Genomic DNA, 15421 nt, shown 5'->3' with positions numbered 1-15421 from the left:
GTGAATAACTTTGTGTATTTCAAACACTGACATGGCTGTTTTAAAAGCACATTTCAAATGAATGCAGAAAGATGACATTCAGGAAGACGTTCTTTTCTTCCATCTCATGCTTTTCTTACTGTACTTAATTTTTAAGTGAAATGTTCTGCACTGTAGCCAGATGGAATTGAACTGATAGGTTGCCTACTGTATTAGGCAACCTATCAGTTTGTCATGTATGTGTTTATTTTAAAGGAGCTAGTGCAAAATCTGCAGTCTAGAAATACATACTATTAATTGGTATTCAGTATATAAACTTCTGATGCCACATAGGGTCTTGTGGTAGATGCTAAGAAGAAATATTTGATCTATTCTTGGAAGATTGCTCTAGTCAGTTAGGTGACTACGTACGGCATTGACACCTGTATATCCATGTGAGGTTGTCTTTGTTAATATGCCTTATTTACACATTACTGGAGGTAACATCAGAAAAGGTATTTGTTGCTTAGCACAAGCAGAATTAACATTAATGGAAAGAAATTTTGCAAAATAGCTATTGGGAGTGATGGAAGGCAGATACTAAGTTTTGCTTGTGATTTTTTTTTTTCCCTTGGAATTGTTTCTAACAGTGTAACTAATGAGGTTAGTTGCCTCTACAATGTGTAGTGTTTATATATATGAAGGAGTTGGAAGTGGTTAATGGTCCCAGAAATCACTGAAAGTTGAAAAGATTATCAGTTCAAGTTTAGTAACAAATACTGAACAATATTTATTTTTTGACAGTTCGGATTACAACTTTACAAGAAGAATTAAAAAACCTTAAAAATAATCTTGAAAGAGTGGAAGCAGAAAGAAAACAAGCTCAAGATAGGCTTAATCATTCAGAAAAGGTATGGTAAAATGATGTTGAGGCTAATGTTCTTTGACAGCTTTGATTATATTTTCAAATTAGCAATGTTACTGTTATGTCCTTGCTGTAAATCAGTCTGTTAAAAAGGTAGACTAATTAGTGCTAACTACTTTATAGTCTCATCAGAGTGGTAAGTGTCGCAAGTCCTTAAATGGTTCTCACTTGTAGCTTTAGGAGTATAATTCGTGTTTGTCACGAATCAGTCAAAGATCCAGAGCTTCTGCCAATAGCAAGTAATTTTTGTTCTGTTTGCCTAACCACTGCTGCAGAAACTTGCCTTCTAAAAATCTACAAATTGGAATTTTGTAAAACCTGTGATTTAAATATCTGGTTTTTACTGGATTTTAATTTGGCAGGATCAGTGCTGGGTCTTTTTAGTCAACTTAGAGCTGAGAGTTTTTCCTTCCTTCCCAGAGAACGGCAGCAACATATTCCCCTAGCATCTCTGGTCCTTGCCCCAAGGTAGAGAAACTAGTAAAGAAGAATAACAGTAAATCCTGCATCATGTTTTCAGTTAGGCTGTGTAGTTAGTTCTCTGTTTTGATGTCAGATAAAGACTTGCATTACTGTGTGGCCTATCCAAATACAACAGAGAGATAATTAGCTATGTGGGAAGCTGTAAGAAGTGATCTTTCTCACTTGGAAATACATGAAGAAGTGACGGAAGGCAAGTCCTGCCTCTCAGTGCCCATCTGCTGTGCTTGTTTTGTGAGTTACTGGTTAGGCACTGGGGCTCTTAATAATGAAATAACATAATTGCATGCAGGTGAGGGTAATAAAAATTCCTTTCTGCTCTACTGTTGTCAGTGGGATTGAGAAATGTTTCCATTTTGGGTGACTCTAATCACACAAATGGAGAGTTTTCATTATGTTATGAACTTACACAGTAATAAATAAAACTAATGAAGTTTTCTCCAGGGCATGGAGTACAGTTTTTTCTGTTGGCTCTCTTTATAAGCTTGGAATACTGATAATTCCTTCATAACAAGATAACACTAAAAAAGAAAATGGAGAAAGTATTCCCTCAGATACTATAGAACTACTATAGCTCTTTTTTTTCTTTTTTCTTATATTTAGGAAAAGAATAATTTGGAGATAGATTTGAACTACAAACTCAAGTCTTTACAAGACCGCTTAGAACAGGAAGTAAATGAACACAAAGTGACTAAAGCTCGATTAACTGACAAACATCAGTCAATAGAAGAGGCAAAATCAGTTGCAATGTGCGGTAAGTCTAGTCTGCTTGTTTTGGATGGATAACTCATAGTGTTTTAATTACAGTACCTTAAAATGCGCAGTCTGATAATGTGGTAATCTTACACAAGTGTTTAATCCCTGATGTGAAAACAAAGAGTTCAGAATTATTAAACAAAATGAAAATGACAAATTTTAAAAGATTTTCTTTAGTATGATTACCTGCACGGTAAGAAAGTGTATTGCTTTTTAATGTTTTGAATAACTTAATGCTTTTGCAGTTTAGAACCTTCTTTGGCTTCTAAAATGCCATTGAATCCTATAATGTTGGCTAATGTTAACTGGAATTGAAAGAATTTATTATCAAGACCGATCTCTTGGAGCATTTGTTCCTATGTAACTTTATTATAAATACTGATGTTCTGTTAGGGTTGTCTAAAGTGTTTGAGTTTTTTTGTATATGTGTATGTCCATGAATGAAAGAGGTTTCATGTTATCACAGTTGACTATAAGGTCTTTGTGAAGATTGTTGGAATCTGCACGTGTAGTTTGTAACTTTTCATAAAGCTTATCTGAATGGTAGCATATCCTTTCTTTCCCTGTACTATCCATTCTTGGAAACTAAACTTTGTGTATAACATTTCATAGTGATCACTTCAAGAGCCTGCATTTTGGATTTCATTTTCATTATTTACTTTTAGTTGTCACGATAATATTCTGATGCTTTGAATGCAAACTGAAATTAATATTTCTTAAAAAAATATTGCTTGCAACAAAACCAGGAAGTCTTTATGCACTAACCAATTCATTTAATGTCAGAAGAGCCTGAATAGCTGAACAGATAGGTCTGAAAAATATTAGGGTATTTAAGACTGTGTTTATAAAAAGATTCTTGCAGATGCTATATATTCATTTCCATTGTTTTTCTTTCCTTAATGTTGTTTAGAAATGGAAAAAAAAGTAAAGGAAGAAAGAGCAGCAAGAGAAAAGGCAGAGAATCGAATAGTTCAGGCTGAAAAACAGTGTTCCATGCTAGACTTTGACCTGAAGCAGTCTCAGCAGAAATTGGAACACCTTCTTCAGCAAAAGGAAAGACTGGAGGATGAAGTAAGTAGAATGTTCGTTGCTAAGAATTTTCCGTATAAATAGGAAAACTAGAAGGGATAGTTGCAATGAGAAATAAGATGTTTGGACTGAAATACTTGGAAATTTAGGGATATTTTCATATATTATATCATGTATAGCATTTAGGCAGTACTGTTTGACAAGTAATCCATAAATTAAGCTTTCAGCCTTACACAACTGGCTATTCAGCAGGCACTTCTAAACTGAAATAATTTCTCGTTTAGGTAAAGAATCTGTCACTTCAGCTAGAGCAAGAGACAAATAAGCGAATAATGGCACAGAATGAATTAAAGGCGCAAGCTTTTGAAGCAGATAACTTGAAGGGTTCTGAGAAGCAACTGAAACAAGAAATCAATACGTTATTGGAAGCAAAAAGATTACTGGAAGTTGAGTTGGCTCAACTTGCTAAGTAAGTGAAAATCTGAAGTAAAGTGGAAAAATTGTTTAATTAACATGTTTTACTCATTCCTATTAATGAAAAAATGTTCTGTGATGCATTGGCATTTTTTCCTAAACAAAGAGTATTTTTAGCTGCATGTTATCATTTCTATATGTAGCCTTCAGTGTTGGAATATTTTTGTTATGAGCTGTGATGCAGAGTAAATGTTGGCTTGTTGTTCTGCTCTTTTTTGAGATTTGACTTCTTTAAGGATCAAATGTGATGGTACTTATTTAATTGTATGGAACTTATCTTGTTACGTGGAGGTCAACAACTCTTTCCTCTTTATCTACCTGATACCCTGTTTTTTACAACACTTAATCTGACTGAAGATGCTTCTCATTAATCACGCTTCTATCATAGCTTCCTTCAGCTGAAAGTAAGACTCAACACTCAATATTTCTGTTTAGCATATTATTTTTCTTCTAGCTTACATAGCTAAAGCCATCATCATTCAATTAGAAGAAAGAATGTAATTAAATCACAAGTCTAGGATGAAGAAAACTCTTCGTCTTTGAAATAATGCATACACAAATATAAAATTATTTTAGGCTACTGTTCTGGTTAGAACTAGCCTTTGTGATTGGTTATTAGCTGGCTTCTTACACAATTTCCATTTTTTTTTTCCTTCAAAGACAGTACAGAGGAAATGAAGGTCAAATGCGTGAGCTTCAGGATCAGCTTGAAGCAGAGCAATATTTTTCGGTAAGCCTTGCAAAGAATTTTGAATGCTACATTTTTGTGTGAAATTGACTAGTTGAATAGTTAGGCATATTTAAGTTTTTAAAATGTAAACAGCAATAACCTGACATAAATCAGCAATTCTCAAAATCTACTTGAATTGCAAAAATGAACAATAAATTAGTGAACATTGATATGTTATTTGTCTGTTTTGTATGTTCCCTTTTAGTTGCTCGCTTGTCAAATTTTCTGTTACGTTGTAATGAATGACTCAATTATCTTAATTACTCAGTGGAGTAGTTGCTTTTGTTATCTTGATAGAGATATTTTTCTGACACATGCAAATTTCATAAAGAGCTCAAAACCTTAATATTTACTGGAATATATTCTGCGTAATTGATCTACTATAAATATGTATAAAAACCATAGATCTGGTAGTATCTGGCACTTCTCCCTCATCTTTATAAAAAGATAGCATCTCTGCACCTGAGTCCCCAAAGAGTATGGAAGAGCCTTATTGTATAGCCCATGGAGCCAATATGTGTATTTCATGGATTGAGTCTGGTGTGTTCTATTTCTGTGAACAGAAACAGTAAGATGGGAACTTATGTAATGCCAGAACTTTGAATAATTTGTGATTACACACTGATACGTTTTACTTTCGGAAGAACTCTTTAAATTCAGTTCTTCCTTGGAGGAACAGTAAAAAAATGTTGGTGTTTACCACAGTGCATGCCACTGTGATTTTATTGTACATTCCAGGTTTTTGTGCATTTCTACATAATGTACTGCCAATTGGGAAATCCAATGTGTAGTGTTTTATTGTTTTTTTTTTTTTTCACAAGCTTACAGTCTAAACAAAAAACTGTTAATACAGTCTGAAAACTTGGCCAAAGTACTTTGCTGTAGGAGATCAAATTTTAACTTACTGATTTACTGATGTTGTTAATACAGTGATTAAGAACAAAAGTTGTTCACATATACAAGACATCTGTTGGATTAGTTAAGACAAAATCAATCTGTACATAAAATTTGCAGTCTAAGAGTATGGATACAAACAGAATACAACAGATGAAAGTGTAGGACAGGATTAAGCTTCAATTTGACTGATGGTTTGGGGCAGTGATGCTAAAAGAGGATGCAGTTTGGTGCCATTGTCTCCAAGAAGGCTGCTTGCCCCAGCATCAGCCTTCCAGTTTGTCAGTGGATGTGGTTGTACAATTATGTAGAAAGCCAGACTAGAAAACTGAAAACTAACCCAATCACATCATTTCCCAACACGAGAGTAACTGGAAGGGAGCATACTGGGCAGGAGTGGAGGAGAGGATTATTATTAAAGGTAGTACTGTCATTTGTTGGTTTGACAAATTAAAACCAACTGGGTACCACAACCATGAAGAATTACAGTAACGGAATTTGAATAATGATTCTTTTATTTTTATGCTTTCTTTTACAGACACTTTACAAAACTCAGGTTAAGGAACTGAAGGAAGAAATTGATGAAAAGAATAAAGAAACGCAAAGAAAAATGCAGGAATTGCAAAATGAGAAGTATGCCCATTTTTTCTGTCAATAGGCATAAGTTATTCCATACTGAGTTTTTCACTAATCAGATGTGAAATATTTAGTTCTTTCAAAAGCAGGCAGGCTTCAGAACTGTTCTGTAACACTCTGCAAGATGGCAAATACACACGATATTGCCTATGCTGGCAGACAAATATGGCAATTCATATTTGTATGGATTTGAAGCATAACGGCTGGAAGAAGAGTGCTGACTTCTAAGAATTTTGGAGGATGTAAAATTTTGGAAAAAATATTCCAGTTTCTACTTATTGTCCTTTTGTTTGTGAAACTGTTTTGATTTGATTACTATGCCATCCTCGTTAGTATTTAATGCATTTCCATCTGCAAGAGGATGATTTAAGGAAAAGATAATGAAATCCTACTGCGTTTGTGCCTTAGCACTTCTAAGCAATCTAAAGGGAGAATGTTTTTGCAGTGTAAGTGATGTGTTTTGATCAGATAAGAAAAGAAGAAAACAAGGATGTGGTAATAAACACAACATAAGAGTAGAATACATATTTTCACAAAGTTGTCAAGAATAGTATCCAACTTAAAAACAAGCAAACAAAAAAACAGAAGAGACTTCAGTCCTTCCATCACCTGCTTTTATGAATTCGATTTATTCCCTCTCTCTACACCACAATCTTGTGTTCGTTACAGATGTTTTTTATGTGTTTATATATGGGATTAAATACAAACTCTAAATATATTTTGATAGTTACCTTTTTACAGTAGAGGCCAATGTCTGCTACAGATTCTTTCTTCACAGCTTAAATGACATTTTATTTTGTAGGAAAGACCTCCGTACTAAAGCCCACACTGCAGCAATGTATTGCTGCCTTTATTTTCCTCCCACATTGTGAGCCATGTCACATGTTGCTGGGTACCTTTGATTCCTGGGTGCTAGACTGGCTTGACATAAGTTTCCTTGCAAGTGCATATGAGTGCTCTGCCTATACTCCAAGAGAGAGCAAGACAGTTTAGTTTGCATGCTGAACTGCCTGTCAAGCGGTAGACAGACTTTGCAGCTCTTCATGCCAAAACCTCCTTAGAACCACTGTACATTTTCAGAAATGTTATATGGTTTTATTGCTCAAACAGTTGAGAGCACATGAGCAGTAATCCTGTGTGAAGTATCAGCTAATACTGGTAGGACTGAGTAGATGAATTCAAATTTCTTATTCCTCCAAGACAGGATAACGTGAAACTTCAATTCCAAAGACTTGTTTTTTTGTGGATGACTGAAATTGTAGTTGAACTGTAGTAAGCTGACTGCTGTAGCTTTTTGTTCATCAAAATATAACATGCACACAGAGTTTTGTTTTAAAATCAAATTTTTGTTTTTAGGTAACTAAGATAATGATAACTAACTGAACGGTATAATTTGCATTTGTTTGTTTTTCCTGAAAATACAAAATGCATAGAAAAGCAAAATCTGAATGTCCTTTTTACAGAGAAACACTCACTACGCAGCTGGATTTAGCTGAAACCAAAGCTGAGTCGGAACAGTTGGCACGGGCACTTCTTGAAGAGCAGTATTTTGAATTGAGTCAGGAGAGCAAAAAAGCAGCATCACGACATAGGCAAGAAATGACAGATAAGGACAGCATCATAAGAAGGGTAAATTACATGAGTAAATAGTACCTAAATATATCATCCAACTGGAAAGAAAAATCTTTTTATTTTAATTTGTAATGTCTTCTGGGCATAACTAATGATTATTTAAGTATCTGTGTTTTGAGCTCAGACAATTAAAATATTTGAATCCCATCATCTGAACTAACAAAGAAATGTAGACGGTGAGAATCTGAGATGAGCTCATACTATACATGAAGCCAATGTCTATAATTCAGTTATTAAGCTTTTTCCAGCCGATTCCTGTCATTGCTCAATGTGTGTAAATTTTTTTGGTGTACTGTAGAATCTTACTGTAAAACTGCTTAATCTTAAAAATATGTATATATACCTGGAAATGTTGAGATTTTTCCTTCTGCTAAACCATTTATTTAAAAGAACCCCTTATCATTCCCCTTGCAGTTTTTGAAGATACTTTATAGAATAGCTGTTGAGTATCAATATGCTTATAAATGTCTGTAACTGAGTTTTCAAATAGCAGTCCGTATGTGTGCATACACACGCACACACAGATATCTATTTATCTATCTATCTATCTAGTATTGCTATTCTGTCACCATTTTCCCCTTTGGCAGTATGTAGATGCTGGGTTTGGAAAAGTGACTGTAATAATTCATCTTGAATCAGTTACTGAAAGTTTTCTGTTAGCGTTGCTACATGTTAGATCTCTGTAAGAAAGCAGTAAAAGTGATGTTAATTGCACCTACAGTCTGTGCCCTCTTAAGAGCTCTGACTTTCCAAAATGGAACAATTTCTTAAATGTTTAGACTGTGTCAGCAGGGCATAGAAAGAGTACCTTCTTGTCAGTATTCCTGGTTTCAAATACTGTGATAATGCTCTTAATGTATACTTGTTAAGTAGCTAGCAAAGTATATTGATTGTGCCTTCTGGCAGTTAACATATTCAAAGCATAATAGTTTTCCTTTACAGTTTTTTGTTTTTTTTTTTTTTGCAAACCTGTTTGAATATTTACCTCTATATACTTTGACTCAGACAAAATTTAGTTTTGTTTTTGTACTGATTTTTGTCTGTTTTTCATTATAAACATCAGTTATTTAGCAGCTGGTTCATTGAATCTTCTCTAGACTTGAATGCTGGGATTCTATCATCTGTCTGCTGCTTTTCTTTCTAGATCCATTGGATCTGCCCTCTGGGTACTGAATTTTTAATTGTATGCTAGAGTATTTTCAGTTTTGTAAAGAGGATTTTTAAAAAGATGCTTTGTGAGACCAGTTGTATTCTAGAACCTTCTGATATATCAAGGCAGCTTAGAAGAAATGTACCATTTTTATAGTTCAATTTTGAAAGGTAAGCATTTTTTTTAATGCACACTTGAAGACATTGCAAGTAAAAGGCTGTTACAGATTAAGGATATTTAAGAAAATGATCGTATAAATATGGCAAGATCTGTCTTAAAATGTATTTGTTTTCATTTAGCTGGAAGAAACTAACAGCACATTAACCAAAGATGTTGATCTAATAACAAAAGAAAATTCAGAGATCAGTGAAAAAATGAAGAAACAGGAGGAAGGTATGTCATCTTTGGAGTCTTAAATTACTTGTAATGAAGCACAAATGAATTTGAAGCACGCATGAAAATGAAAATGGGAAATTGGAAAAGCATTTCTGTATGTCCTCCATAGCGGTGAAGTGACTTGATGGAAAATGCGTCATCTTGAAATTGTGTGTGAATTGCTACTCTCTACCGTATTTGTTCCATTCCCATATGCTGCCTTTTTATTGTTAAGAACAATTAAAACTTCACTTTCATCAGGCAGAAATAAGTGAGCTGCTGCCCCTGCTTCCCTCAGTTTTTAAAGCAAATTAGAATGCAAATTCCTGCAGGCATTATCAGGAATGCCTTCCTTACCCTGTCTGTCCAACCTCTTTCTGCCAGCCCTACCTCAAGTGAATGAAAAGTTAAGGAAAAGTGGTATTTCAGTCATTTCACATTGCATGCAGTGTACTTAATGAAGTGTTTGTTTCTGTCTCTGGAATGTATAGTAAGACAGCGTTGATATTTCATCTTCCTTAAGACATCCTTTAATTTAGAATTATGCTCTTACTGGTGGATTTACATTCTAATTCCTTGTATTCAGGATAAGTGGAAAATGCATTGTTGAAGTTGCTTGTGATTCTGCATTTGAGCAAGGAACGTGTAATCAGAACATGTATTTTAGTATCTGTTAACTATAAGAGGAAAGACCTTATCAGTTGAGATGCCAATGTTGTTTTAAACACTATGTAAGCAGGAATATTTTGCTTTTGTTCTGCATTTTGTAAGAGCAGGGATTTTGCAGGGACTGGGCAAGAAAGTTTTCAGTTTATATGTATATATGTTAATTTTATCATGTTTGTTAGTTTTAAGTATTTGAAAGTTATTCTTTAAGTGCTTGTAGTTTTGATGGAGGAATTCTTATCAGTAAAATGGTTAGAAGCCCTGAGAAAAACCAGGAGACTGCAGGTGTGATAGATAGGTTGTTTATAGTATTTCATCTTGGTGCCATCAGTAAATAGGAATAGTAGCACAAGACCAGTAACATTTATCAGATCAGTAACATTTATCATTATTTAGGTGATGCAATAGGGAATAAGGGGAAATAGAATGGTACAGTTTTATGTGATTAAGCTTAGGAATACTTACCTTGTCCTAAAATCTCAAAGTTGAATCTTACTTTAACAGAATATAAGATGAAAAAAGAGGAAGAAATTAACAATATTAGAATGCAATATGAGAAGAGTATCAACACAGAGAGAACTCTGAAGACACAGGTATAACTCTTATGTAACTGAATAAAGTAAAAATGATGTTGCATGTCAGATATATTTCAACTTTTTTTTGTGCAGTTGGCTCTTAGTGCTTGGGATTTGTTAATTTAATGCTAATCATGATGCATAGTACTGATATTTAGAGTTTAAATAAAATTGATTATGAATTATTACTAGTATAGTAAGGACCATTAATACTGGTGAAGTATTTTTCAGGGGTTTGAGAAGTTTTTTCTGTACCAACTACATTACTGTGGTTTTGGGAAATCTACACTTTTTAAAGACAGGTGGAGATGATTGGAGAAGTTGGAATGGGGCGAGAGTTTCTTTTTCAAGCTCTTATCTCCATTTTTGCTCTTTGAATTGGGTATCAGTGTGAGAAATACAGTAACTGAGGTACACATCTTAATGTACCCCCACGGATATGTTTTCAGTTTTGGAATTAATTACAATGATTTATTGAATTACGCCTCTCCCATTCTGTTCTTAGATCATGAAGACTTGCACGTTTTTGCTAATCCTCCAACTAGATAAACTTGGAAGGTTTATGTGACGCTTGCTTTCATACATAACTTTTCTGACTTATCTTCTGTTTCTTGTAACAGGCTGTCAACAAACTGGCTGAGATCATGAATAGAAAAGATTTTAAAATAGATAGAAAGAAAGCAAGCATGCAAGATTTGAGGAAGAAAGACAAGGAAAACCGAAAGCTACAACTGGAGCTTAATCAAGAAAAAGAGAAATTCAATCAGATGGTAGTGAAATACCAGAAGGAGCTTAATGAAATGCAAGCGGTAAAATTATCTTCATTTTTGTCACATTATGAAATTCTCTGCCCAGGGAAAATGTGCAGCTCCTAGTGCACTTGAGAAAAAGAGTTCTGTTTCTGATGTACTAGACTAGAATGTTAGTGAAGCTGTGTTGTTCTCATTCATTTCTCCTTTCTCAGCTGGTAACTGGGAGTGACTGGTACATTATGAAAACTGAATATTTCATAGTACATTATTCATATGTTTTTTCTCTGGAAGATTAAATTTTTTGTTATAAGTTCTATTAACATTTTCTATTTCAATGTATCGCTTTATCTTTGATATTTAGCCTTTTTTCCTAGACTTTAGGAACATTTTTATGATAATAATTTGTGTCAACGCTATCAAAAGTGTCTAGAGATTTTGGGGCAAAAAGAAGTAGTAAGGGTTTGTTTTTAAATACTTTGCTCCCATATTTTTGATACCGTGGTGATGATGTATGTGTATACATATACAGCAACTAGCAGAAGAATCAACATACAGGAATGAGCTACAGATGCAACTGGATAGTAAAGAGAGTGACATAGAACAACTACGAAGGAAAATTTTGGATCTCCAGCAAGGAATGGATTCCACCAGCGTTTCTAGTTTACAGCCAGATGAAATTGATGGGAATCTTTCAGGTAAGAGGAAAGTGTATTTGAAATAGTTGTTTCGGTGCATATACACTATTTTGGAAGGTCCGTTCTTCCAGTCTTTCAAATAGGTCACTACCTTCTTGAAAATACCTTGTGACTATCTTTCTGTGTTACATTTCTACTTGTATTTTTTGAATTTATTTTTCAGTTTCATGGCTCAGCTGCTCACACTTAGTCTTCTAATTACTTTATGGCACGGTATTACCATAACTTTCCACCTTTGTGGAAGGAATATAGCTGTCACTGCTGTTTGAATATAGTAACTACAATTTGCAGTGTAGAGTGAATTCAGTAGAGGGCCAGCATATTTCCATAGTGCGTTTTATATCTTGAGTGCAAACTTGCCTTGATCTTGTTTGGTAGTCATAGTAACGTAGCATTTTTATGAAAAGTGGCAACAGTTGTCTGTGTGAAAGGAAAAAAAACAACCCACTAAACTGTAGAAATTCCTATAATGCATACCAGAGTATGGTATTCTAATTCAGTTAGAAGTTTAGAAGAATATCAAATATAAGCTGGTGATTCCTGTATAGCTTCAGTTGCAGACATTGTATTTGGCGGCCCACTGTTAACACTGGTTAGTGATTTCCCACCCCTCAATATTTGCAGAGTGTAATGAGTATGTTCACGTTTCTATATCCCTAGATAAGGATAGTAATAATCAGCACTTTCTCCACCATTTTCAGCAAAATGGCTGTTTTGTAATATACTGAAAAAAAAAAAATATATATCCTCATCACTTGCCTCCATCTGGTAACATCTTCCCTATTTCCTTAAAATTAATATTAAGTCAATGTGACACTGTCTGCTAGATCTGGGGAAGTTTGTAGCAGTGTGCTCTTTCTTTGTCTGCCTCATATGGTATGTTGTTTCAGTTTTCCCTTTGCGATTGCGCATTTTTAAGTGTCTGTCCAAACTGCCACTTTGAATTTGGGGGCAGAAGTTTACTAAGTTGTAGCAAATCAGCTATAATTTTATCACTGTTAATTAAAATATCCTAATTACTGGAACTTCTTACAGTCTTTCCCTTTGTCTTCTTTACTCCTCTATTTCTACTTTACCAACCTTTCACTTCCCTTCATTTTTTGCCCTCTTCTTTCCACATGCCTCTTACTTTTACTGCAGTTGTGCTTCTGATGTTAGTATTTCATACAGGTAGGACCTCTAATATATGTTATTAGGACATCTCATGTATGTTTTTTAAATGTGTTTTGATTTTGTCCTTAGAATGCGTTGGGTTTTTTTTGTTTGAGTGAGGCTCTGAATTGATCAGAATCTGAATAAGAAGCAATTGAGGTAATTTAAGGAGATTGTGACGTTAGTATGATCATATTTCACACTTTTGTTAGTCAAGTAGAGAGCACAGAAGAACTACACTAGCATTCAACTAACATTCAACTTAGCATTGTAAGCAGGAAAAGAAAGCCAGTCTTTAAAGTGTACGTACCCCATGCCGTAAAAGAGGAAATAACAGAATCATAGGTTAAGGCTGGAAGAGACCTCTGAAGGTAGTCAAGGTCCTGCTCAAATGAGGACACTGAGAGCAAGTTGCCCACCATCCATCACCATGTCCAGGTGACTTCTGAAGATATCCAGGGAGGGAATTCCACAGCCTTGGCATCCACTTGGATCCCCAAGTCCTGTCCTTCTCTATGTCCTAGTGTGTGAGGTTGTTCCTGCCCAGGTGTAGGACTCCACTCTTCTCCTTTTTAACTTCATGAGATTCTTGTCAGCCCTGGATGGCGTTGTGTCCCTCTGATGAGTCAGTCACTCCATGCTGATTTGTGTTTTCAGCATATTTACTTAAGATGCACTCAATGAACAATCTGTATTGCGGGGTAAAGATGTCAAGAAGAAGTGGAGCTGGGATCTTCTGCTTGTTACTGGCCTTCAACTAGACTCACGTTTCAGTTGGTGTCTCCAGTGTTAGAATCCTTGCTGAAGCAGCTGGAATAATGTGCATTTCAGTTATGCCTTTAGAATGCCTCTTCCCCCTGGCTAGGCTTACCAAGCCTCAATACTTGTAAAAAGAGTTGCTCTTTGTAGAGACAAAATTTAAGTATGAACTTCAAGGGTTTTTTCCTAACCATTATAGGACACCTAACCTGTTCTGAATTGGTTGTTTTCATCTGAATTGCAAGATCATAGAATCATAGAATTGTTTGAATTGGAAGGGAGCTGTAAAGGTCATCTAGCCCAACTACCCTGCAATGAATAGGGATACCTACAGCTCGCTCAGGTTGCTCAGATTCCTGTCGAGACTCATCTTGAGTGTCCCCAAGGACAGGACATCTACCACATCTTTGGGCAACCTGAGGTTCACATAACTTAAACAGCTGAGTTGTCTGGCAGTTTTAACTGAAGGAATACTTTGATGTATGTTATTACATGGTATTTTACAAAGAGTAGAACAATGAACGTGCACCACCTTGGACAACAATTGTTTGAAATACAGGACACAGCTATGACTTCTTGAAATGTTCCTACAAGTAGCTATCAAAGTCTGATCCAGCTGTCTTGGTGAGGTTTAAATGAAAATGTAGTAAGAAATCAAATGGGAAGAGCTGGTTGGAAGGAGTTAGTGAGGGAGTAATCTTTCACTTTGTTGTTATGGGTGGAGTCTGAGGAGCAGGAATTCCTTAACAGGGAAAAAATACTATATTGCTCCTGAAGGCACCTGTATTGCTCAGCTCAAAACCAGCAAAAGCTCATGAATCAGTACAGCAGTTGTTGTCTTCTCTAATTCTAACTTAGTGTTAGAACTCCTCTTTATTATCCTGAGTCACTATTGTGGCAATATGAATATTAGCCATGGAGATGTTTAAAATGCAAATCCATCTTCTAATATGCATTGAGAGAGAAGTGTAAGAGTTACAGTTTTCACAGATGTTTTTTCTTCATATTCTGTTTGGGCCCAGCTGGCCATCAGGTATTTTCAAGGTCTAACTCCTTCCTGTTGCTTTTTAGAGACAAAATTGGAAAAACCTTTTCATAGTCTGGGTAGCTCATATTTTCTTAATTACTTAATCAGAACACTCATAAATATTATTTGTCTGGATCAGATATTTGAGAAATGTCCAGATGGGCATTTGCAGTTGTTAGCTAACTCTGTCAAGGAAAATCAAAAAGCACTGTAAATATTACTCAAGATGAGCATTTGTGGCAAGGCTGGAACAAAAATAGCTCATCTACCCTTTCAGAGTACATTTAGTTCCAGTCTCATGTTAGCTGTTGCTGAAAAGGAGCACATTCAGAAAATATTTTTGACTGCAATATGATATTCACAGTTCAGAAATTCTCTCTCATTCAAATAGTATTTGCTCACTAGAATAGATTTATAGTAGGCAGAAAAGAATGTCAACCAATTCACTTGTAATAACTTACCCATTTTCTACTGCATGTGAAATTTCTTCCAGGATGTACTGAAATAGAAGTGAGCTTAGGAAAATATTCCTCCTCATGCTATCTGTAAAAACAACGTAGTACCTGATGCTTCTTTAAAATCTGTCATTATTGGATCTTTCCAAATTTTCATAGGGCACAATTACCCAAAATGTGCAGTGCTCCTTTAGAACCACTGTAGTTATGGTCATTAGTAGCAGGTAATCAGGTTGGTTTGGGGTTTTCTTTTTTTTTTCTTCAAAAGGGGACTTCATCTTTAGCATATTTCTAAAATGCA

At 35.1% G+C, this 15421-nt stretch overlaps 1 protein-coding gene across 2 annotated transcripts in view; it reads left to right on the top strand.

Moving 5' to 3' along the window:
* ROCK1 (Rho associated coiled-coil containing protein kinase 1) overlaps positions 1 to 15421 on the top strand; it is an 80104-nt gene that overhangs the window by 53594 nt on the left and 11089 nt on the right. For both annotated transcript variants that reach the window (XM_085220855.1, XM_085220856.1), the window contains 11 exons: positions 763 to 869; positions 1967 to 2117; positions 3030 to 3190; positions 3433 to 3617; positions 4283 to 4352; positions 5785 to 5879; positions 7346 to 7511; positions 8964 to 9057; positions 10210 to 10298; positions 10901 to 11089; positions 11562 to 11727. In XM_085220855.1, coding sequence (XP_085076981.1) covers positions 763 to 869; positions 1967 to 2117; positions 3030 to 3190; positions 3433 to 3617; positions 4283 to 4352; positions 5785 to 5879; positions 7346 to 7511; positions 8964 to 9057; positions 10210 to 10298; positions 10901 to 11089; positions 11562 to 11727 — 1473 coding nt within the window. The remainder of the gene's footprint in view (positions 1 to 762; positions 870 to 1966; positions 2118 to 3029; positions 3191 to 3432; positions 3618 to 4282; positions 4353 to 5784; positions 5880 to 7345; positions 7512 to 8963; positions 9058 to 10209; positions 10299 to 10900; positions 11090 to 11561; positions 11728 to 15421) is intronic.

This window comes from Meleagris gallopavo, chromosome 3 (assembly GCF_905368555.1).
Source record: "Meleagris gallopavo chromosome 3, MGAL_WU_HG_1.1, whole genome shotgun sequence".
Lineage (NCBI taxonomy): Eukaryota > Metazoa > Chordata > Aves > Galliformes > Phasianidae > Meleagris > Meleagris gallopavo.
Note: the sequence above shows the minus strand (reverse complement) of the source record. Positions and strands in the feature narration are given on the sequence as shown.